This window comes from Anolis carolinensis, chromosome 5 (genome assembly GCF_035594765.1).
Source record: "Anolis carolinensis isolate JA03-04 chromosome 5, rAnoCar3.1.pri, whole genome shotgun sequence".
In the NCBI taxonomy this organism is placed as follows: Eukaryota; Metazoa; Chordata; class Lepidosauria; order Squamata; family Dactyloidae; genus Anolis; species Anolis carolinensis.
The window spans coordinates 162,095,540-162,120,718 of record NC_085845.1 but is presented as its reverse complement, the minus strand read 5'-3'; the positions used below and the strand labels follow the sequence as shown (position 1 = coordinate 162,120,718).

The 25,179-nt window shown below is 41.8% G+C and overlaps 1 protein-coding gene and 1 long non-coding RNA gene across 3 annotated transcripts in view; one reads left to right on the top strand and one right to left on the bottom strand.

Annotated features, from left to right (window-relative positions):
* Positions 1 to 5,643: 5,643 nt before the first annotated feature.
* Positions 5,644 to 18,907, bottom strand: LOC134299578 (uncharacterized). The gene is made up of 2 exons (XR_010006781.1): positions 18,777 to 18,907; positions 5,644 to 5,758 (listed from the first exon to the last, which is right to left on the bottom strand). It is a non-coding gene; the product is annotated as an uncharacterized LOC134299578 (long non-coding RNA).
* poc1b (POC1 centriolar protein B) overlaps positions 18,810 to 25,179 on the top strand; it is a 31,703-nt gene continuing 25,333 nt past the window's right edge. The window contains exons 1-6 of one of the 2 annotated variants that reach the window (XM_062982799.1): positions 18,810 to 18,931; positions 19,411 to 19,521; positions 21,316 to 21,403; positions 22,196 to 22,367; positions 23,719 to 23,898; positions 24,913 to 25,020. In XM_062982799.1, the coding sequence (XP_062838869.1) occupies positions 19,507 to 19,521; positions 21,316 to 21,403; positions 22,196 to 22,367; positions 23,719 to 23,898; positions 24,913 to 25,020 (563 nt within the window). In that variant the 5' untranslated portion in view covers positions 18,810 to 18,931; positions 19,411 to 19,506. Of the gene's footprint in view, positions 18,932 to 19,353; positions 19,522 to 21,315; positions 21,404 to 22,195; positions 22,368 to 23,718; positions 23,899 to 24,912; positions 25,021 to 25,179 lie in introns of those variants that run through there. The other variant, XM_062982800.1, reaches the window with a different exon arrangement.

Genomic DNA, 25,179 nt, shown 5'->3' with positions numbered 1-25,179 from the left:
ACCTCTTCATTTTTTAAGGTATATGCTACAGACTGAGTGCATCTACATTGCCGAATTAATGCAGCTTGATACCACTTTAACTGTCATGGTGCAATGCTTTAGAATCATAGAAACTAGTTTTACTAAATCTTTCACCTCTGCTCAAGAGTGATGGTGCCTCACCAAACTACAATTTCCATGATCCCATAGAATTGAGCATTGGTAGTTAAACTAGAGTCACACTGCATAAATTCTACATTGTGAATACAGCCTGTGTTACATTCTGTTTTTTTCTTCGTGTACTCTGTGAATGCACACTAGTGGAGATAACTGGGCCTGCGCAGGTTCCAACGGAAAATCTTCCAAGCTGAATCTTTTAAATTTTGGCGGTAACCCCGCCCCTCTCCCAAGAGGGCATAAAAGCTGCCCCCCCGGTACCAGCTCCCCAGTTCCTTCTTTCTGCTGCAAGGTTCACATTGGAATCTTCCCATGTTGACGATGCGCTTCAAGAGGTGCACGGAATGTGCAGCAAAAATTCCTGACTCTGACGGCCATGCCAAGTGCCTTCTCTGCCTAGGAGAAGGCCACGTTATTGGGTCCTGCCACCATTGCCTCGCCTTCACGGCTCAGGTGAGAAAGAACCGGGCAGCTTGCCTAAAGGCGCTTCTCTATCAGAGGTCCTTGGCTCCAACGCCATCAACCTCCATTTCAGCCCTGACAACCATGATGGCCTCGACTTCCTTCAGGGCCACGAAAACCTCGAGACGTTCGAAGGCACAGTGTCGACCCGTTCGGGCAAGGTAGGCCCCTCTTCAACGTCAAGCTCAGTGGTCTTGGCAGCCTTGGTTCGATCCCACCTCGGAGCTCTGCCATCCTCCATAGCAATGAAAATTGCCTTCAAGCGGGCCCATGAGGAGACTCGCCGAGCTCAATCTGACTCCGCGGCTTCATGTCTGGTACCTCCTACACTGGGAAAGTCCATGAAGGCCCCATCGAAACAACCGGCGGCTAAAAGAAAGGCTCCACAGCATTCCTCCTCCTCGGCGTCTTCCAAAAAAGATGTCCTCTCTTCTTCAGAGACATCATCCCGATGCTCCTCTCCGATCCAACTGGCCCAGCCTAGAAGATCGCCTTCTCAGTCTCTATCCTGCCAGTTGTCGGACGGCGAATTGCAGGACTCATCCCACCACTCTACCCAAACAATATTCAGGATTTCAGTTCCCCAGACTTGAGCTCAACAACCCCAAGCCCACCAGGAACTTTTCCCACCTTCCGCAACTGCAGAAAGGGGGAGACAAACAACCCACCTCGCCAGGACAGCCTAGGCCTCGGCCTCAAAGCATCCAGTTGCCTCAGCCTCAAGTCAACCTGCTCCACAAAGGCCAGACCTGCAGCCGATGTCTCCTCTTCGATCCCCTCGAGAGACCAAGGACGATGACCAAGGTGGCGATTCAGCAGAATCCATACATTCCAACTCAGTGCTTTCCCTCGGACTCGATCTTTCGCCAGCACAGGAGGCATACGAGGTTGACCCTCCCTCTCCAATGTTCATGCCTTTGCCAACCAAATAGTCAGGATGGCCAATGCCCTGGGTCTTGAGATAAAGCAGACCTCTAAGGCAGTAACAGGTCCTGTCTTCAAACGGGTCCAGGCAGAGGCGCCCTCGGCTACTGTGCTCCTCTTTCTGCCCTATCTCCTAGATGTGATCCAGGGTTCCTGGAAGACATCGTCATCGATACCACCGACCTCAAAATGCATCGAGGCATGATACCGTACTGATGATGACATGCTGGAATGGCTAAAGCACCATCCCGAACTAAACTCGGTGGTCGTCAAGGCAGCTCAATCCTCAGGCCGCCAAGCTAGCATTCCATTGGACCGAGAGGACAAACGCTTTGACGCTGTCGGGCGCAAGCTCTATTCTGGAGCCCTCCTCCTTCACCAGATGGCAAACTATGGAGCCTGCATGGGAGCCTACTAGCAGATCCTCTGGGAAAAGGTTAAACCATTCTTCGACAAGCTCTCTGACGAAGACTGGCCTGCACTGATGACCCTCCAACAGGAGGCAGACTCTCTAGCCCACCATCAAATTCAGATGGCTAAGCATTCCAGGGACACTGCGGGCAGAATGATTGCACACACCATGGCAATCCACCGCCATTCCTGGCTGAGATTGTCGGGCCTCTCATCCTCCTCTAGGCAGGTTATTTAAGACCTCCCCTTTGATGCTCTTGGCCTTTTCAATGCTGGGACTAACGATAAACTAAAATCCAATCAAGATTTTAAAATTCTAGTGGCTAAGTGTGGGGTTCAGCAATCCCACCCCAGTGCATTCGCTGGTATCCGCCATGGTACCGAAGATTCCCCCACCAGTCCTTTGCCAACAAGGCTACAGGCAGCCTGCGCAGAAAGGACAACCAAAACAGCACCACCAGCAGAGGAAGCACCACTAGGCCCAAAAGCAGCAAGGCCATACTGTTTCCAACAACAACAATCAATCTCGGTGCCGGATTTGACGCCCTACCCTTTGATGCCGTCTCACCTTGGCCACCCATCAAACGGCTACTCCAACCTGGCCGCAAAACCTTCAATTTGGCAACCACCTCTCATTTTTTGCAACAGACTGGCAAGATATTACTTCAGATGCGCGGGTTCTCAAAATTGTGACAGATGGCTATGCTTTGGAATTAGAAGAACTTCCACCAATGGGACAAGTCCTCCGCACCGACCCTTCTCCCGAAATCCTCGAAGAGGTAAACACCCTCCTCTCCAAAGGCGCCATCCTTTCATCTCTTTCAGAGCAGGACTTGCACACTTTCTTTTCCAGGTACTTTACCATTCCAAAAAGAGGACACAACCTCCTACCTATCTTAGACCTAAGATCTCTAAACTCGTTCATCCATGCCTCAAAATTCCGCATGGTGACCATAGCATCAATTCTCCCACTCCTTCAAAGAGGGGACTACTTCGCCTCCATGGATTTGCGGGACACCTACTTCCACATTTCTATCAGAAGATCGCACAGTCGGTTCCTCTCTTTCAAGGTCCTCGAACAGACCTACTAATTCTCCGTCCTCTTGTTCGGCCTCGTCACGGCACCAAGGGTGTTTACGAAAGTCATTGTGGTGGTGGCAGTCCACCTGAGGAAACAGGAAATAATTATCTTCCCATATCTAGTTGACTGGTTACTGGTCTCCCCCGACCCGACCACTCTTCAGTCACATGTCTCGACTTAATTCAAGCTCCCACAATTCAAGCTCCTACAATCTCTCAGCCTTCAGGTCAATGCCGAGAAATCATCCTTGAATCTGACAACAAGGATAAGATTCATAGGCCCCGCGTTTCTCTTTATTCACTCTGATTTTATCTGCTCAGATTTTAAAGTATTGTTTTATTATATTGTTTTTGTTTATTGTTGAAATGTTTTAATTTTTTTCTGTTTAAAATTTGTGTATGTAATGTTTTGCTGTGTCGTTGTTTGGGCTTGTCCCTGTTGTAAGCCACCCCGAGTCCCTTCAGGGAAATGTGGCGAGATATAAGAATAAAGTTTATTATTATTTTATTATAGGCGCTCTCTTTGATTCCATGTCACAAAGAGTGTACCTCCCAAAACAGGTTTCTAGCCCTTCAGCACGAAATCTCTGTCTGCCTGTCCCTTTGATGAGTTCGAGCACGCTCCATTCAAGTCCTTCTCAGTCACATGGCCTCCACAGTCCTAGTCACTCCCTTTGCCCGGCTCCACTTGAGGCCGCTTCAGAGATGGTTTATCGACAAGTACAAACCGTCGTGCCACCCGAACTCAATCTACCTATCAAGCAATCAAGCAATCCCTGTGATGGTGGACACTCCGCTCCAATGTGTGCAAAGGAGTACCTTTCCACCCACCTCAGCCCTCCCTAATGATAACAACGGTCTCCTCCACATTCGCTTGGGGAATCGATGTTAGATCTCACCATCCAGGACCTTTGGGCTCCTCAAGAAAGAAGCTATCACATAAATTTCTTGGAACTTCTTGCCATCTTCAAGGCCCTCAAAGCTTTCAGTCCAAATCCTTACTGACAACATGGTGGTGATGTTCTACATAAACAAGCAGGGTGGCACGGGTTCGAGGAGGCTGGTGATCCTAGCCACACACCTCTGGGACTGGTGCATCACTCACAACGTGACCATCACTGCCCTCCACCTGCCAGATCACCCGAACGCCCTAGCAGATGCTCTCAACAGATCAAGGAGAGCATGCCACGAGTAGAAGCTCAACCCGACTGTCCTTCACTCAGTCTTTCAAACCTGGGGCTGGCCGATGATTGACCTCTTCGCATCACCAGGCAATGCCCAACTCCCTTGATTCGGAGCGAGGCTACCGCCGAACTCAATCCTGGGCTACTTAGGGGACACCTTTCTCCTACATTGGTCAAAGGAATTCCTCTACATTTTCCCCCCATTCTTCAGTCCAAAAGTCCTGGAGAGGCTTCATTTGACAGGAGCATTGGCGATCCTGATAATACCAGCTTGGCCTCGACAGCCCAGGTACTCAACTCTCCTCCACATGTCAGTGAAGAACCACCTCCCTCGCCCGCTGCTGCCTCACCTCCTGACCAAACACGATGGTCAGCTCCTCCACCCGGACATTCCCTCCCTCCATCTTTCAGCTTGGATCATCCAGACTTAGCAGGGCTTCATCCCATGCTACCCACAAACCATCCACAACTAAGGCCTACACATACAAACTCTCTCGGTTCCAGAACTTCCTTCAGTCCCAAGATGTGCCCTCCTTCCCTCTGTTGGTACCAATGGTCCTCGAATTCCTCCTCACATTGGCTAAGCAGAACCTCTCATTTTCATCTATAAAATCTTACCTGGCAGCTCTCTCCTGGGCTTTCCAGCAACACAACCACTCATCCCTCTTCTCTCATAGCCTCATCAAAAAGTTTATCGAGGATACACTAATCTCCACTCACCGGTACAGCCACCGACACCGGGATGGAGCCTCAAGCCCGTCCTGGCCCAGCTCTCCAGCCCTCCCTTTGAGCCACTAGCATCCGTTTCCTTTCCTGGAAGGTGGCTTTCCTCGTGGCAATCACCTCTGCCTGCCAACCTTCCGAACTCACTGCCTTCCGAATCAATGAACCCTACCTTCGATTCCATCATGACAGGGTGGTCTTAAGGACTAACATCACCTTCCTCCCCAAGGTGGTTTCTGCCTTTCACGTCAATGAAGACATTGTTCTCCCATTCTTTTTTTCAAAATCCAACCTTCCCAATGGAAGAGGCTGCACCTCCTTGATGTCAGGAGGGCATTATTGTTTTATAGAGACAGGACACGTCTTACCAGAAAGACTCCCAGACTCTTTGTGTCCTATGCCCCTTTCCTCCCAAAGAACCATTGAACTGTCATACCAACCAGCCCATCGCCCCCACTCCCCTCAGTTAAGCCGAGGTCCACCAGGGCCCTAGCAGCTTCAACAGCCTTCCTTAGAGGACTTCCCCTGGACCCTATCTGTAAAGTATCTGTAAAGGGCTATACCCTTACATTTGTGTCTCACTATAGAATAGACTCAAGGACTCACAGAGACTATTCCTTTGGCAGATCAATCTAATCTTCCTGCCTCCCATAGCCCTGTTTTCCCTCTACCAGCAGATATTCAAAAATGCAAGAACTCAAAGTTACATTTGGAAACAAGCTTTATTGTTCCTTTTGATATATATCCATGTCTCTGTTGGTTGCTCGTCCTGTTGTATGACCAGGCCCATGGCCTTTGCTGAGTCTCGAATTTTTTATCTATAATTTAAAGAAACAAAAAATGAGGGTCAAAATTGTATAACAAAGTCTCATTTTACAGACTAATCAATGCCTTTCTTCTAAAGTTGTCATGCTTTGGGAGTTTTTCCTCTCTCCCCATCATGTTTTCTCTATCATGACTACGATGTGACTAGTTCACACTAAGTGTTCTCTCACTCTCCCCTGGTTACTTTCTCAGGTGGTTAATATTGTTGCCTTCTATTTACGCTGTTGGCCAAGATTTATATTACTTAGCTCCAGCCTTACCTTATAGGGTCAGTTTCTTCCTTTGCTACCTCAAAAAAAGGGGGGGAGGGGAAAAAGAAAGAAATAGCAGGTGCCTTCCCCAGCCACCAATTGCTTTGGCCTCTCCACCCGGTTTCCATGTTAAATCATGTTTTTCCTGTGCACTGTTGTTGCACTGGTATTTTATATGTTCTTTGCACTGCACCTATGATGACAATCTACTTGGGGCATTTTTATGGACCCCAGTAACTTTTTCACTGTTATTGTCCTATATGTGCCTTAAATAAAACGGGTGTTTGGACACTTTATCACTTGTCGGTTTGCTATGGCCCACCATCCTGGACTTCAGCTTACTAGTCTCCATTAATGTGCATTCACAGAGTACATGAAGAAAAAGGACAGGTTGCTTACCTGTAACCATGTTTCTTCGAGTGTTACTCTGTGAATTCACACAATCCCGCCCTTCCTCCCCTCTGGCAAACCTCTCCCTTTCTCATTGCCTTTGTGGCGTAGAAACTGGGGAGCTGGTGCCAGGGGCCGCCTTTTATGCCCTCTGGGGAGAGGGGCGGGGTTACCGCCAAAATTTTAAAGATTCAGCTTGGAAGATTTTCCGTTGGAGCCTGCGCAGGCCCAGTTATCTCCACTAGTGTGAATTCACAGAATAACACTCGAAGAAACATGGTTACAGGTAAGCAACCTGTCCTTATCAAAGCTGCATAATTTCACCTGTCTTTATGGGAGAATTCTACTTTTCTCTCCTTAAGGTTTTAGAACTATTCTAATGTACTGTGATTTTCCTGCCTACTTCAGGTTATAACTTCTGATGTTTTCACAAGTCACTTCTGATGGTCAAGACGTCCAGAGTGATGTGTGATGGGATTGCAGCTGGGAGATATCTGGTGGAAACTACCTATGTAAAGCTGCCTTCAGATGCAACATGTGAAAGAGCTTACAGATATGTTGGACCGTTACCATCAAGATACATGGCCATGGGTCTTCTGACTAGGGATTATGTGTTTGTAATCAACACATTAGAAAGATTTTGTAATAGCAAAATCTTCTGAGTGTACATGCTTTGTGTAGCCAAAATGTTAATCACATGACTGATATGAAGTGTGGATCCTCTGTGTAGCAAATTGATGCAAACCATTCTTCAGTAGGCTCAAGGGAAATCAAGATTTGCAAAGTCTACATGAACTTGATATAAAAAAGTCTTGAATGGGGACCAGCAAGATGCCGAATGACCATGGAATACTGACTCATTTCAGTGCATGTGTGAGTGGGAATTGAGAATATGAATGGAAATGGAGCTGATTGGTGGGGGAAACCCTGAACAACACTTCATATGGCAAGATTTTGTTGCAGTTATCATATTACTAAATGTCACCAGAATCCCCACCTCATGTAAGATTTAGGATATTTTTAATGAAATGCTTCATTTAAATGGTTGTGTTTTGGCTTAATTTGGGGTGGGGGGGGGGTTGAGTATTCTTAAAGCAAAAGGTTTCCACGGAGTATAGGCATCATTTGTAGTTCATTTCTAGATGTTACTCTTCTCATTTTGTACTCTGACCTGAAAGCAGTCACTTTGTGAATGCAGTTCTAAATAATGTTTAGTTACTTGATTTGAAATGTGTGTTCACATCAAATTGCCTCATTTGATTACATTTAATCTCCATTTAAAAGACTGCATCCAAATGTTGGGGATATTTGTCAAACCCACCCATATTTAGTAGGCATTCTGATATGACTATGTTTGCCTTAGTAGATGTACCTTTTGGCAGATGAGTGCTTCAGGAAGTTCAGCTAAAATAAATAAGCCACTGTTCCGTCCACATTACTGGCAGCTGGGGCATGTTTCTAACATTGATTGAACCTCGTCTCTGCATACTGAGATAGGCATGTTGGATATTTATCATAAAGGTCTGTTCTTATATGCATAAGTAGAAATGTACCCTATGGTTGCCTTTACTGTTTCCTCCCAAATGCCTTGCTTTCCCCCCATCCTTTAATTCTTATTTTTCTTATTTAGAACCGAGTCACTGTGTTTAATCTGTTCTTTCCACCCATGTGACCCTTGCCTAGCTGGGTGGCAGCAGGAGATAACCTAATGATAAATGTCTTCTTCAGAATGGACTGTCATAGCAACTGCCTGGCATGCTAGTTTAATATTTACCCTAACTAATGACAAGTATTCTTATTATTCAAATGTTAGAATCATTTCACACTAATGATTGCATTCTTGCTTTCAAAACTATATTGGTACTATGATCCAATATACCTAGATACATCTACTTCATAGTATTTCTGCCTTCTAAGTGCAGCTGTGAATATGGCAATATTGTGAAATGATTCTAACATCTGCTTTCAAAGTGCAACTGGAGAAGCAGGCTGTGGCTAAGAGTAATTCAAACTGAAATGTATAGAGCATCGGTCATGAGTTTCTCTTATTTAGACCAGAACTTGGAAGCAAAGAGTTGAGTAATGAAGTTTCTTGCAACAACTTATTTTATACATATGCCATTATGTTTGTGTGTGATGAAATACAGCAGCTAGCAAAGTTGGGGTGGGTGGGTGTGCAGAGCAGTAAATAAGGTTTACTCACTGTTATTGTTTTTGTGGAGTATGGTGTGCTGCAACTTACATAACTATTTGGGTGGCGAGTGTCTCTTCTCTCTTATTTTAAATTCAAAGATTTGCTGTTTGCTCTGTCTTTCAGACTTAGATTAGAGTGACTTAACACTTCAAGAAGTGTAGCTAGTAGAAGCCTTGAATGTCTTGGTTTGAAAATTGATGTCTGTGTAAAATTTGAAATATTTGAAGTAAAGTAGTCTCGCTTATCCAATCTTTGCTTATCCAACGTATTATCCAACGCAGTCTGCCTCTCGCCTAGATACACAGCTGTTTTTCTAGGCAGCAATGCACAGTGGCTAACACATCCTAAAACAAGACAAGTGCAGCCACACTCCCAAACAAGTGGCAGACTTGTTGTAAAACATGTTTTGGTGCTTAATTTGTAAAATCATTTGGTGTTTAATAGGCTTTTTTCTTAATTCCTCCTTATTATCCAACATTTTCACTTATCCAAAATTCTGCCGGCCCTTTTATGTTGGATGAGACTCTACTGTATATGCAATATTTACTCAGTGTAAAGCTTTTCTACTGATTTAACAAAATATATAATTTATATCTGAATGTAAACCAGTACTCTTGAGAATATTTATGAAATTTATAGTATGGCTTATTTAGGCCACTTTTTAGGTTGCAAAGCCTTCCAAGGTAATTTACATAAAATTAAAATATTTTAAATATATGGTAGCAAATCCTGACTTTATCTTTGCCACGGACCCCTTTTATGTTTTATTACTGTGAGTCACAAAGATGCCAACTCCCAACACGTTTCAACCAATCCCTATCATGAAATGTCATAAACTCATTTAAGTTGTTAAAACACTTCTTCAGCTATAGTGTATAATTAACATGGAGATGTTCAGTAAGTGTTTGAAAATATTTCTCTCTTGCTCAAAGCAGTATGTTTGCTTTATTTACTGTCTATGCTTTCAGTTGCAGAGCAAAATTCTTTCAATTCTTTCAAATAACTGTTCCTTGAATTCAGCCGTCAAATTTTCAATTCACCCCTTAACTGTGCCATTTGACAAAGTATTAAAGAAAAGTAATTGATGGCCTTTTAATTGATCAATGCAGAAATCATGATTTTTGCAACAGGTAATATTGTGTGATTTTCCCATTTTTCCTATTAGGTGAAAAAAAATGAGATGTTACATTACAATCAACTGCAGTAACTCTTTCTTCTTCTTCTTCTTCTTCTTCTTCTTCTTCTTCTTCTTCTTTTACCATTTTCTTACTTTCCCAAAGTCCTTGTTCCTTACTGTTGAAAAAATGGGTGCTCTTTGTGGCATATTCTTTATGTTTAATATGGAGATGTCATTGCAATTGACAGTTTCATGACCTCATTGGACAGTACATTGTAACAACACACTATATGACAGTTCCTTGTTTTCTGGACCTGTTCACAGGAAGCGAATCAACAGATATTTCTTGCTTTTATATAGCACTTTTAAAGATGCTTGGAATTTCATTTTTGTTTTGAACAAGATGCACTTTTATGTTTCAAATTCTATCCTGAGACTCAGTCATAGTCTATCTTGACAAAATTAACTGTGATAACATCGAAATGTTTTTATGCAACAATAACAAAGTGCTTTGATTTACAGCAATCAAAGAAGAAACACATTTTCAGTAATCCATAGATATAATTCTGAAGTCAATCTAAACACTAGGGTTGTCCAAAAATTCATTATGATTCTTATTTCAGAATTATTTCGGATTGTTCTCGCTTTTTGAATTGATTTTTTAGACGTCCCTGGGCACAACTGGCAATGTAATTCAAACCATCGTTGGCCCATTCTCTAATTGTGTCTTAATGTTTCGTTAAATCCCCCCCCCCATTTTTTTTAATATATTTAAAAAAAAAATTTTTTTTTGTTTCTGCAACCTAACTTGAATGGGAGCCTAGCGCAGCCTAAAATGGCTGCCGCTCCCAGGCCAATTAGAGACTTCCACGATGGATGGAAAAGGTGGGGGCTAGCATCCTCTGCGTCCACGTGGAAGATCTCCATAAAACCCCCCTCCCTAACCCTGGCGAGCCATTCTTGGGCTGGGTTACCAAGCGGAGAGGGTGGTTCGCTGCGCTAGGAAACAAGCCGCCTGCATTGAGGGGAGAGAGGGTGAAGTTCTGGCTGTAAAGAGAGACTGAGACAGAGGGATTTGGGTCTGGTAAGGGCTGGCTTTTGTTGCTGGTTCGATATTGTGTGTATTTTTGGGTAATAAATAATGCATTAGCTTGGGGCTTGTGGGATCTGCCAAAGAGTCCTTGCTAGAAAAGAGGCATTAGGCAATTTATAGTTTTCAAAGGACGTGGGCACTCCTGCCAAGGCATTGCTTTCCTCACGCTCCGTTTCTATTCCCAAGCCCTCTGCCAGAGTTTTATTTCTGCAGTCACAAGATCAGCCATTGATTTGAATCCCTAAAGGGTCCAAGGAAATTTATAGTTTCCAAAGGACGTTTGCATTCCTGCCAAGGCATTGCTTGGCATCCGCTCCGTTTCTAGTCCAAAGACCTCTGCCTCTGTTTGATTTCAGCAATCACAAGATCAGCCATTGATTTGAATCCTAAAAGGGTACACTGCAAGTAATAGTTTCCAAAGGACATTGCCAATCCTGTCAAGGCATTGCTTGGCATGTGCTGCGTTTCTAATCCAAAGTCCTCGGCCAGAGTTTCATTTTTGCCATCACAAGGTCAGCCAGGGGCACCATCAATCAATAAGGTCCAAGGCAATTTATAGTTTCCAAAGGACATTGCCAATCCTGTCAAGGCATTGCTTGGCGTGTTCTGCGTTTCTAATCCAAAGTTCTCGGCCAGAGTTTCATTTTTGCAATCACAAGGTCAGCCAGTGGCACCATTGATCAAAAGGTTTAAAGGCAATTTATAGTTTCCAAAGGACAGTGACACTCCTGCCAAGCCATTGCTTGGCATGTGCTGCATTTCTAATCCAAAGTCTACACAAGTAGAAGAGGGACTTTTACAGTGATAAGAACCCAATTGAACAGGAAATAAGACTTTCAAGCCAGGAACAGGTTTCTTCAAATATTGAAAAATAGTGTATTATAAAAAGTTATGAAAATTTGCCAAAAATCATAGGAGACAGGAAACGTTCTGCAATTTGTTGCGCAAAGAGTGTTGAATGTGATCTCTCACTGTACCAAATTTGATGAGGATAGCTCAAGAAATGAGGGCGGGAAAACCCTGTAAAAGTCCCCCCCTCCCGGTTTCCTTTTTTTTTTTTGGCGATTGCGCATGTGCGTCCGCCATTTTAGAAACATTAAGAATCATTATGAATTTTCGGAAATATCCGAAATTTTGGGGTGAAAAATTCGGAAATACTTTCTATATCGAAGCACCGGCACCCCCCTACTTTAGAAACGAGAATTGAAACATTTTTTCCATCGATCGGACAAGCCTACTAAACACACTGACTGGCTCCAAAGTTTCCTTCTGGTGAACATGATCTTCCTTTTATACATGAATTTCTTCAAAAAAATATTCTCAGCAAAGCTATGGCATTCATAGAAGCAAATTAAATTATGAGAATGTGGTGGCACAACAAGGACAACCTAGCAGCCAGTGCAGCTGCACAGGCAGCTTCTGCTTAAATGCACAGTAGCAAGAAATGCTGTGTGCTTTCCCTCAGTATCATTCATATGCAGAAGTAGCAAGTATTAAGTACATTTTTGAATGGTTTGAGATACTGTAATGAAACCTTGTACAAATGATGCCTATCACCGATACAAGACTCCTGCTCTTTGAGATCATTGTATGAGCCTCCATCTATCTTTTGTAATTATAGAAGTTCATAACATTTCTTTAAATCTCCTATGCTGACATACACAGAGGCATTGCAGCTTAGGGACTGAGCTCTGAATATCTATGTGCAGAGGCGGTCCTCCGGTGAGGCCAATTAGGCGCTTGCCTGTAGCGCATTATTACCGGGGGCGCTGTTGATTGGAAGGCCTGCGCACACGCACAGGCCCATCGCCCAAAAAACATGATCGATGGGCCTGTGCATGTGTGCAGGCCTTCCAATCGCCCCCGCGGACGGGTGGCTGGGCGTGTGCACTCTCCAGGTGGCCGCCGCCGCATGTATTTTTCAGCTATTTGTTTGGGGGGGGGGGGGCAAAATTCTGGTCACCTACTCCTAAAAATTACCTCAGAACGGCTCTGTCTATGTGCACAGGAGTTTATGCATGTATTATTTTTGCTTTCAACTTTCAAAGGCATTAAATGGTGTGCTATGTGTCTGAAGTTTTTTGAAACTGTATTTCTAAAAAGTGACAATATTTATACGCTTTTCTTCCTTTTCTGAGAATATTAATATTCACCCTGGGATACCTATATGTACTAGTGTGATACCACATAGTTCATACATAGATCTAATGATTTTAGTGATATTGGAAAGTTGGCCTTTAGGCCAATGATTTGTCAATAAGCTGTTCTTTTCAGCAGTACAAGCTGGCCACTGATGTTCAGAATCCTCACAGCTGAGAATGCGAAGTTCACCAATATATAAGAAAAGTTATACTTGGTTTTCTTTCTTTGCTTTGTTTGATATGGGAAAGGATCAGGTATTGTATGTTAAATATCTTTTCTGAGTTTGAAGTTCATGAAAAACAAAAAGTGATATATTTTAAGATAGTAATGTAGTGATGTTAGCAGTGGTGGAGGGTGGTGGAAAATGAAGAAGAAATACTGGGCTCCCACTCTAGCTAGGCAAGTATGGATATTCTAAGAGAATAGCTTCTAATGCCTGATGTTTTGTTAACATTTATTAAGTACGTTTAGTTAAAAAGCAAAATACAAATGTACAGAGTAACCCTGATATTGCTATTCACTAGCTACATAGGCTCCTGTTTTCCCTAAAAGATAATATTTTGAGCATCATGAGGCTTGTTGGACACACTGACTTTTATCTCTCAAGCACAACTGAAAGTGCTGGTAAAAGGTGATATACATTTTTTCAAATGCACATCTCACTCGTGTCTGTGTGCATAGCTGGCCATTTTTATAGCACACTAGCTGTCATAGAATCATAGAGTTGGAAGAGATCGCATGAGCCATCTAGTCCAATCCCATCATGCAGGAGAAGCTCATTCAAAGTACCCCTGACAGATGGCCATCCAGCCTGTTTAAAAGCCTCCAAAAAAGGAGCCTCCAGGCAAGTGATGGCATATTTGTGAACAAACATGAAAAATTAAAAGCTGGATTGCATACTTGAATGTCAGATCTTTGTCTGAAGAAATGAAAAGAGCTGGATGTGGGGTTTTTTAATGAAAGCTAAAACAAAATCACATTTATTTTTATGTATAGAACACTATGAAATGTTTCATTTCCTAAAGCTAAGAAACAGAAAATTACAAGTAGATTGTGAAAAATAGCAATAGGGTAACTAAATTACAGCTACTATTTGTTACATATAATCCAATTTCATAATTACATTGAGATATAATTTCAATTAACCAATTTAACCAATAGTATACAGTTGAGTTACATTATAATGTGGTGCTATAACATGGATATTACAAATCAACACTCACAAGCTTATTGAGATAAAAGTGTGTACAGAAAAGCGATAAAAGATATAATGCTGAAAGAAATTGTAAAAAAAACAACAGCCAAGTTTTGAAAATTGAGACCATTATTGAAAGTACTGTATCTGTTCATTTAAAGTGTTTTTCTCAATAGCCAGTCAATTGCTAAATGTATGCCTAAATAAAGATGTCTTTGTCTACTGATAAGAAAACCAGGAAGAGTTCAGGAGCACCCCCCTTGGCAAGGAGTTCCACGGCTACTGGGAAAGCCAAGAACTCCCTTGGCAAGGAGTTCCATAGCTCCTGGGAAACGTTTGCTTCTTCCAGCACGCTGACGTTTGTCCATCTGTCTTCCCAAGAGATTTGTAGGATTTTTCGGAGGCAGCGTTGATGAAATTATTCCAGGAGTTGAGTATGAGAAACGTGCCAAGAGGAAGGCTTGTCAAGCCAACCCTGACCTAGACTGCCTTCCACCTGGAAAGTGATGCAGTCACTGTGGAAAAATGTGTGGGTCAAGAATAGTACGATTAAAGAAAATCTACAGCAGTCATGGGCAAACTGCGGCCCTCCAGGTGTTTTGGATTTCAAAATGTTTTTCTAAATTTATAACCAAGGTAAAGAAGTCAGTTTCCATGCAGGAAAGAAAATACTGTATATTAGAAATGAACAAAACAGCAGGCTTTAGGGATCCTATGCAGTTTGGTCCCAGGACCCTACAGGGATACCAAAATCCATAGATGCTCAAGTGCCTTTATATGCAGTGGTTTTATATAAAATAACAAAATCAAAGTTTCCTTATTGGAATTTCACTCTGAGGATGGGTGATTCATTGATGGAGAGATTAATTTATTTTGAAACTACAGCAAAAATCTTTTAGATCTCCCTGGACACTTTATCGCGCATGCTGGTCACGTTTCTTAAGCAAAACAACTTCAAATGCAGCACTAGAAAAAAATTGAGTTATTGTCATTTACAGTGCTATTTTGAATGGTACTTGTAATTGCCTTATTATCTAGCTTTTCATAATGTCAAATGACACATATATTTCATCGGCTTCTGGCCCCGTTTACAATTTATTTATAGAGCATTATTTCTATTCATAATGCTTCACAAAGAAAAGTTGACAGTTCCCTAGCTCACAGATGCAAGGAAACAACAGAGGGAAGGAGAAAGGAAGGTGTGGGAAAGCAGAAGAAGAAGAGACTATTTCAATTGCATACAGTTCACTTACACTTAAAGGGAGTTAACTCCTGCCTGGGATAAGCATACTGATTTAGCTATCCTGGGGCCAAGTACCAAAAAGAGGTGAGATATAAATATAATCCTGAAGATTTCTGAAATAAATTCAGTGACAACTTGTGGCACAAGATTAGTCTTTTATATAATGTGTTTAGAAATATGAAATTAATCTAACTGTAAAATCGCTTCAACGTAGGTATATATAATGGTTTGCTTCTGCTCAGTCCTTTTAGCCTCAGTAGTAAATTCAGCTTGAAATTAGATCATGCACTGGAGTACTGAGCATTCTTAGATGCTGCCTGCCAGTTTATATACATTCCAAATGCAGATAACACTGAAACTGATTTTTTAATGTATCTTAAACATGGTGCTACTTCTGAAGACAGTTTTAAAGCCTAGCACAACATATTGAAATGTTTAAAACCGTGCAAAATAGAGCCACTGAACATTTCCCGGTTCTCATAAACTTAAGATTCCAGGGTTTGAATAAAATTCACTGGATGAATGTTCCTAATAGGGAATTTGAGTGATAGGTTCTTGAGTAGAATGAATGCAGTTTGATAACTTTTTGACTTGGAACAGTTATATGTTGAAACTTATATTCTCCTTTGACTCTTTGAGGCCCTCACTTCTAACTGTGTTCCATATATTCAGTATGGCTTTTGTCTCAGTTTAAAGGTGTGCTGTCCTTGATCTGAGCAATCGAAGCAATCTTCCATTTTGTTGAGATGCATGAGAGAAGGATGGAAAATGGAAATATTAGTACTTCTTAGTATGGAGTAGGATTCAAGGCACTCTTTGATAGCACATCTGCAATAGGGCAGGGACATTAATTAGTAGGAGTTGTCAGAAATGTTATAATATGTGCTCTACATGTGAAAAAAAATTAAAATCTTGGCCAAGGCTTTGCAAGTGAATTCATATTTTTCATACACACACACACACACAAGTTGGTTATATAAGTAAATTATAACATTGTAACAGCCACCATCACAAGAAAAAATCCCATATATTCTCACACCATTCTAATGATTCCTGTTTTCCTGTCCTTTACATTTCTATACTTATCTGCTACTTATACATATCCAACTTTCCCCTTCCCTCTTCCTCCCTCTGGGAACAGTTGTACCTCTACTCCTTGCATTATTTTATTTGTTCAACTATGAAGATTGTCTGATTCAATTCTTTATATTTTTCTTTCCCTTGTACTATGGCTATAAGCCCTTTCCATTCTGACTCCCAGTTCTGTTGGGGATGTCCGTTTTTATATTTAATTTTCCTACCAGTGTTGTAATCTTGAAGCATATAATCTGATAAATATTCATACCATTTTTAAAGTTCCCATATCCTTTGCTCTTTCCATCCTAAGGCTTTTATTGCTTGAACTGCTCACAGATTCAATCATTCACTAGTTGAAAACATTAAAAAAGGAGTTCACAAAAGCAAGCCTTGATGTTGCCATTTTATGTAAGGGTAAAGGACACCATTTTACTGCGCCATAGTATATATTGCAACATTGTATATAATGTCTTCCCAACCCTTTTATATGCCTGCTAAACATGGACGGTCTACAGACGTCACACTCAGCTCCTGGAATGATTCCATCAGCGTCGCCTCCAAAAAAATCCTGCAAATCTCTTGGAAAGACAGGTGGACAAATGTCAGTGTGCTGGAAGAAGCAAATACAACCAGCATTGAAGGGATGTTCCTACGCCATCAACTCTGCTGGATTGGCCACGTTGTTCGAATGCCTGATCACAGTTTCCCAAAGCAGTTACTATGCTCCCAACTCAAGAACAGAAAACAGAATGTTGGTGGACAGGAAAAGGGATTTTAAGATGGGCTTAAAGCTAACCTTAAAAACTGTGGCATAAACACTGAGAACTGGGAAGCCCTGGCACTTGAGTGCTCTAGCTGGAGGTCAGCTGTGATTAGCAGTGCTGTGGAATTTGAAGAGGCATGAATGGAGGGCGAAAGGGAGAAACGTGTCAAGAGGAAGGCGCATCAAGCCAAACCTCACCAGGATCAGGACTGCCTTCTACCTGGAAACCGATGTCCTCACTGTGGAAGAACATGCGGATCAAGAATAGGGCTCCACAGTCACTACGTATCCACTGCCAAGACACTACACTAGGAAGGCAATCATACGCTGACAACATGGAATCATCTCACTAATGTGACTTGGGCCCCACCTACATTGTCATATCATGCACTTTCAAAACTGCATTATATGGTCAGTGTGGACTCATACAATGTGGTTTAACCATACTGCATTATGAGTCTGCACTGACCATTTAATGCTGTTTCAAGCTACATTATATGGCAATATAGATGGGGCCTTGAGGAACCACAGATTTTGGTATCTACAGGACCATGAAAGCCTACAACAACAGGTTTTAGATTGTCATAAAATTAAATTACAGTAGAGTCTCACTTATCCAAGCTAAACAGGCTGGCAGAAGCTTGGATAAGTGAATATCTTGGATAATAAGGAGGGATTAAGGAAAAGCCTATTAAACATCAAATTAGGTTGTGATTTTACAAATTAAGCACCAAAACATCATGTTAAACAACAAACTTGACAGAAAAAGTAGTTCAATACACAGTAATGTTATGTTGTAATTACTGTATTTACAAATTTAGCACCAAAATATCACGATATATTGAAAACATTGACTACAAAAATGGCTTGGATTATCCAGAAGCTTGGATAAGCGAGACTCTATTGTATTAGCAATTTCCTTTGCTGTGATTGTGTCTGGAGATAGGACGAAATGTCAGGGGCCTCAACATAAAGTGACTGGCATGAAATACCATATATCTTAGGGGAATGCCTTGGGCTTCTCTGCCTCATGCAGCAAAATGTTTTGGGTGAGAATAAAACTAGTGATGACAAAAGGTTCTTGGTATCAGCTGAGGTTTGGTTCCAGGGTCCCTTGTAGATACCAAAATCTGTGGTTCCTCAGGGCCCCATCTACACTGCCATATAATGTAGTTTGAAACAGCATGAAATGGTCAGTGCAGACTCCTATAATGCACTACAGTTAAACTATATTATATGAGTCCACACTCATATAAATTGCAACAATCGCACTTGGCTCCATCAGACAAGAGTTCGTTCCTCCACCCTGGACCTTCCACAGATATATAAACCTTTCTTGCCTAGTTTCCAATATACCTTACAACCTCTGAGGATGCCTGCCATAGTTGTGGGCGAAACGCCAGGAGGAATGATTCTGGAACATGACCATACAGCCCAGAAAACTCACAGCAACCCATTCTAAAACCTTCTTCCTAAAGTATTTGCATCACTTCACCTATGTATCTACGTCAAGGCTTTATGACCCGCTTTTCACTACTTTGATTACCTGCTAGGCGTGCCCTGTGGGGCCACAACTCTTGCTAGACATTTAGTCGCCTTTAACGTCTCCTCAGTAATAGAAAGGGAACTCGAGCTGCTACAGTCACCTACGCATCCACCGCCAAGGCACAACTCTCGGAGGGCCAACGAGGGATCGCCTAAGTAAGGGAATAATAAGCATATTTTTTTTCTTGGCCTACAACTCCCATCAGGCCCAGTCGTCACAGTCTATGGCAGCGATTCTCAACCTGTAGGTCTCCAGATGTTTTGGCCTTCAACTCCCAGAAATCCTAACAGCTGGTAAACTGGCTGGGATTTCTGGGAGTTATAGGCCAAAACACCTGGGGACCCACAGGTTGAGAACCACTGGTCTATGGTGAGGCATTATGTTGGCTGAAGCAAATCTATAAACAACCACAATTGTCGCCATTCCTCTTCCCTGCCTCTCTAGGCGCCCCCTAAATTGACCAAGCTTCCCGGACGCTCGCCGTTGCTAAGCAACAGGCTCGACTTCCGGGTCTTTAGAGGGAGGGCGAATCGAGCGCCGACGCCATGGATGATGAGGCTCGGCGCCGAAAAGTGGGCGGGGCTTAGTTCAATTTCTCCGGCTGGAACGCTCCTCCGCTTTGTTTCTCCTCCAGGGGGCTCGGCGGCTCGGCGTTCGACTGGGATGGTCTGGAGCGCGGGGCTTTTGAGCGCGGCCCAGTGGCAGAGAGAGGGGAAAGGAGCGAAGGTCGATGGCCTCGGTTCTGGTAGGGCGTTTCTCTCATCCCACGAACGCACTTTGGGACTCTGGGACCGTCTCAGCGTTTAAAAAGGGCCCGGAGAGCAGTCTGGCATCAGTGCCCCAAACACAGACTGCACCCTGGAAGCAATGCAGTTGGACACCACTGTGACTGTCCTGGCTTTAACACTATGGGGTCCTGGGAGTTGTAGTTTAGCCTCTGTACTGTAGAAGGAATGCAGGTTGACACCACTTTCTCACAGTCATCGGAGTTGTAGTTTTACAAGGGTTTGAGTCCTCTCCCAAAGACTGCCGGATTCCATAGCATTGAGTTATATCAATATTAGAATATAATAGGCATGGGCAAACTTGGGCCCTCCAGGTGTTTTGGACTTAAACTCCCACAATTCCTAACTAGGATTCCCCCGACAAAGAATTCCCCCAGGCAGGAAGCAGCCAAGCTTTGAGGCTGTAAGGCTATTCAATGCTAATCAAGGTGATCAGTTGCAACATTCACACTTGCCTCAAACTGACAAGGGTTCTTTCTCCCACCCTGGACATTCCACAGACATATAAACCCCACTTGCCTAGTTTCCAGCAGACCTCACAACCTCTGAGGATGCCTGCCACAGATGTGGGTGAAACGTCAGAAGCTAGTGCTTCTGAAACATGGCCATACAGTCCAGAAAACTCACAGCAACCCAGTGATTCCAGTAATGAAAGCCTTCGACAACACAAGACTCTTGTCTATATATCTTCCCTAATCACCACATTTGCAGTTTTAACTTTTGCAGATTTGATAACTCATAAATGTAATGAAAGTAATTTCTAGCCCCTCCAATGTGATGAAGTTGTTTCCAGGAAAAGTTGAATATAGAATCATGCTGGAAGACGAAATGATGCATCTCCACTGTCGAATTAATGCAGTTTTGACACCACTTTAAATGCAGTGGCTCAATGCCTGTGGAATTATGAGAATTACAATATCACAAGATGCTTAGCATTCTCTGCCAAAATTGTGCTAGTTCTTCACCAAACTACAACTCCCATGATTCCATCGCATCAAGCCATGTCAATTACAGTGGTGTGAAATTGATTCAACAGTATTGGTATACCCCTGGAAATTCCTAACAGGATATTACAACTCTCATATAAAAAATAGCATTTTGTATTTGTAGTTTTTCATTTTCACAGGGGTCCTGGACCCCTAACCTCAGCAAATATGAAAGGATGACTGTGCATTAAGTTCAGTCATTCCTTCGCACCCACAGATTCTACATCTATGGCTTCAATAGATTTTCTAAAACATTCCCAAAGTAAAGGATTATTTATCTCTCTGCCTATTATTGGAAACAAGAGGAAGATCTATGGATTACAAAATTGATGTATCTGGCAGAGTTTGACAAACTGACTATGCTTATACAATCACCAGACCATCCCAGATTTGAAGAAGAGTGGCAGTCTTTTATTGAATTTTTAAAAGAAGAAAAGAAAAAAGGGCTTTTACATAATAATAAGAGATAATCATTATTATAGGATATATATATATATATATATATATATATATATACTAAAATATCTCCAAAGCAAACTTGATTTTGCAATTTACTACATCATTGTGTATAATGGGACTTGAGCATCCACTGATTTTGGTATCTACAGAGGGCCCTGGAACCAAACCTCAACAGTTACCAAGGGTCCACAGTACAACAAAGAGTCTCATAACACCTTAAAGTCTAAAAGAGTCAATGCAGTATTTCACTGTTAATTTTGGGATCAGATTATGTAACTATTTAAATAAAAGCTGCATGTTATTTTCTAGCAGGAGGATCCTATCTTGCTCCGTAACTTTAAAGGCCACAAAGATGCAGTCACCTGTGTTGCCTTCAATCCCACTACTAAAGCACTTGGTAAGTCAATTGGAAGTATTTATAAACAAAGGGATTTGTTTGAGCTCTTCTGGGAAGCTACATACACAAACTGGTAAAATTGTCAGCCCATTCAGTTCTGCCAAGTTATATATTGTCAGTTGGAGACTTAAGGGAAGAAGACTCCAGGTGCTGCCCTGAGTGACATATTTGGTTTTTAAACTCTTCAGAGTTGTACATCATCTTAAAGTTAAAGTAAAAGATGGTTCTTCAAATGAGAATACTTTTTTGTGGAATTGTTTTCAGATTATATTCAACAAACTTAAGCCTAAGAAAATGTGCAAAGGTTATATCATTTTCGTCTTTCTGCTATCTACCTTCACTGGTGCTGTACTGAAATCATTCCTTCACCCCAGCCACTTAACAATTTTATTTTTGATCAATCTCAGGATATGTCTTCACCACCAAAGCTCCATGACCAGAGAAATGCCCTTGTCATTGAAATGCACAAGAAATGCGAGCGGCAATTTTTATCCAAATGCAAATACCTGCATAATTGAGTTTGCAGAATTATAGTCCCAGCTCTCAGACTTGATTTGGCTTTTATATTCAGCTATGCCCGGGTGCCGAAGGGGCTGCTGCCCCCGTACTTTCATCCCTTCTTTCACTTCCTTTCCTTTCGTTTCTCATATCTATTCCTCTTTCCACGCGGCTCTTTCCTTCCTTTCTCCCATCCTCTCAGATACATGTCACCTTTCTTTCCAGTGACATCACAGAGGGCCCATCACAGAGGCCCTGTTTGTGATTTTAGTATATATGTTTAATTTTTTCCAGCTACCTCCTCCTTAGATAGATTTCTTATGATATGGAATTTGAGGCCAAACTCCAGAGCCTTCAGATTTATGGGCCACGTAGAAGGTGTAACATGTGTACAGTTTTCACCAGATGGACATTTGCTGGCTTCTGCTGCTCAAGACAGGACAGCCAGGCTGTGGATTCCTTGTATGTAAGTAGCGCTGAAACTTGAAGATTTTTGCACACTGTGCTTTTCAGTGGCAACACTTCTGAAAGTATGGCTAGATGTAGGGCATCTTATTACTATTTCTGTTCCTGTAGAAAGTATAGATGAAAGTCACTTTTACTTCCATCTATAGGATTGACTTCACCTGAGCTGTAACTTTTTATTTACAAATTTGATATTTGTATTTACAAAATTGACATGGATATTTTGGTTATAGGATCTTAAGGTCCTGTTTTCTAAAGATGCTTAAAAACATAACTTTTATTGATACTTGTTGGTCCCTTCCCTTTTACAAGGATTTAAAATGGTAGAGTATACTTTGTGAATGCGATCTTGGAATTTGGGATTTTATTTATCAAACTAACCAGTTGATTATCTCGTACAGGCTTGATATGCTAGACGTTAAAAACTACCCTATACTAGAGTGAATATGATATTATCTAAATAGATTTGCAGTAGTTCTACAGTTCATCTTTCTTTCATGTGAACAAGAAGCAAACTATCCCTTCCTATGCCAGTAGTTTTCTGTACACCTTTCTGTTGATTTTTAGCTAGACTTGCAAAAATATGACAAGATTGAATTTCAGGGAGTTGTATTTGTTTTTAATATTTACACAGTACTCCTTGATCCTTGGGGTATTGTGAATTGCAAATCAGGATAATTATTTGAATAGCATATTATTCTGTGCAATACTGAAGAATATTAATACCTATCTTATTATAATCCTCTAAACAAGTTTGTTCAGTTGTATGAAAATAGCTACAGCTATAGGCTCAAAGTTTGTGTTTGGGCTTTTACTTTTATCCCCTTCGCCGTAACAAAGGTGCAATTTAACACAGCATTCAAACAAGGGCTGTAAAATATCTTTATCTGGTATTCTAAAAGTTATTTGTTTGGCTTAGCGTAAGGTGGCCTGCAGGTTTTTTCTTTCTAGTTTCACCCCTGCTCTTCAGTAGTTTTTTTTTTTGAGAGAGAGAGAGAGAAAGATGATAAGGGTATAAAACAAGAAGAAAAGACTATGTAAAGTTCTTTGGTTCTCCATATATGTATATTAGGACGAGTCATGGTCTCTGATGAGCTGGGAATACATATTACCCTCAGGAACTGCTGAGGCCTTCATGATCTCTTGCACACACACACTCATAGCCAGACTATTCCTGATCAAACTAGGTACATCTGCTCTTTGGAGAAGAAGTGTCAGGTTTTGCATAGAAGTTCACTGATTGCATTGAAAAGGTTTATGCTGTCTTTAAGCAAATTAAGAGAAAGACAGATTAATCTGCAATATTTATTACTCTCCTTTTATTGTGCTTGCTTTCTTTTTCCATTTTGCAGTCATGGCGAATCTACACCATTGAAAGGCCATACTGCACCAGTCCGCAGTGTGAACTTCTCCCATGACAGCCAGTTTCTCGTTACTGCATCCAATGATAAATCAGTAAAAGTATGGAGTGTTTACAGACAAAATATTTTGTTTACCTTATCCCAGCATACACACTGGGTGAGCTGTGCCAAGTGAGTGTTTGTATACCTTACCTTTTTTGAATTTGAAAAGTTATTGTGCTTCTCCTGAATTTGCAGATAGTCTTCTCCTTTTCTACTCCATTAATTGGCCTAAAGGAAGGAGAAAAGGTCTATTGATACAACAACTCATCTGAAACCATGGATCTTCCATCTGGCCAGGATATGATCAGAAGACTGCAGTCAATTCCATTGTTGTATTCAGACTATATAGAAATGTACTAAATTATACTCCTAGTAAAGAATTACCTTTCTTATGTTAAGTGTGTGTAAGTGTCTCAAACTAGTAATTGATACCTGGAATACTGTGTCCAGTTCTGGGCACCACAGTTGAAGGGAGAGGTTGACAAGCTGGAATGTGTCCAGAGGAGGGCAACTAAAATGATCAAAGGTCTGGAGAACAAGCCCTATGAGGAGAGGCTTAAAGAACTGGGCATGTTTAGCCTGCAGAAGAGAAGGTTAAGTGGAGACATGATAGCCATATACAAATATGTGAGGGGAAGTCATAGGGAGGAGGGAGCAAGCTTGTTTTCTGCTGCCCTGCAGACTAGGACGTGGAACAATGGTTTCAAACTACAGGAAAGGAGATTCCACCTGAACATCAGGAAAAACTTCCTGACTGTGAGAGCTGTTCGGCAGTGGAACTCTCTGTCCCAGAGTGTGGTGGAGGCTCCTCCTTTGGAGGCTTTTAAACAGGCTGGATGACCATCTGTCGGGGGTGCTTTGAATGCGATTTCCTGCTTCTTGGCAGGGGGTTGGACTGGATGGCCCATGAGGTCTCTTCCAACTCTACTATTCTATGATTCTATGATATAAAATACAAAAACTTTTCTTTTCTATAAAATGTAGAAAACAGTGTAGCATAAGCAGACCTCATAATTAACAAATTAAACTAGTCCTTTCAATGGCTTGCATGCCTGTCTTTTGTCTTGCATCCTTCTGTACAACCAGTAGTTGTGAAAATGTTATTTAAAATTACATATCTATTTATCTATCTTTCCTTTTCAGATACTCACCAGATGGAAGATTAATAATATCTTGCAGTGAAGATAAAACTGTTAAAGTCTGGGATATACGGAACAAGACCTGCATTGATAGTATAATAGACCATGATGGGTAAGCTGTACTTGTATAAGAAAAAAAGGATGCACGTTCTTGTGACTATTTCAGCCAGTAGGGAAAGGCAAAATATTGTGATTCAATTTGGCAAAGCAGCTGGAATAAAAAAAATACCTATGCTAGTTTTAAACTTAGAAAAACTAAGTGAAAAGGATG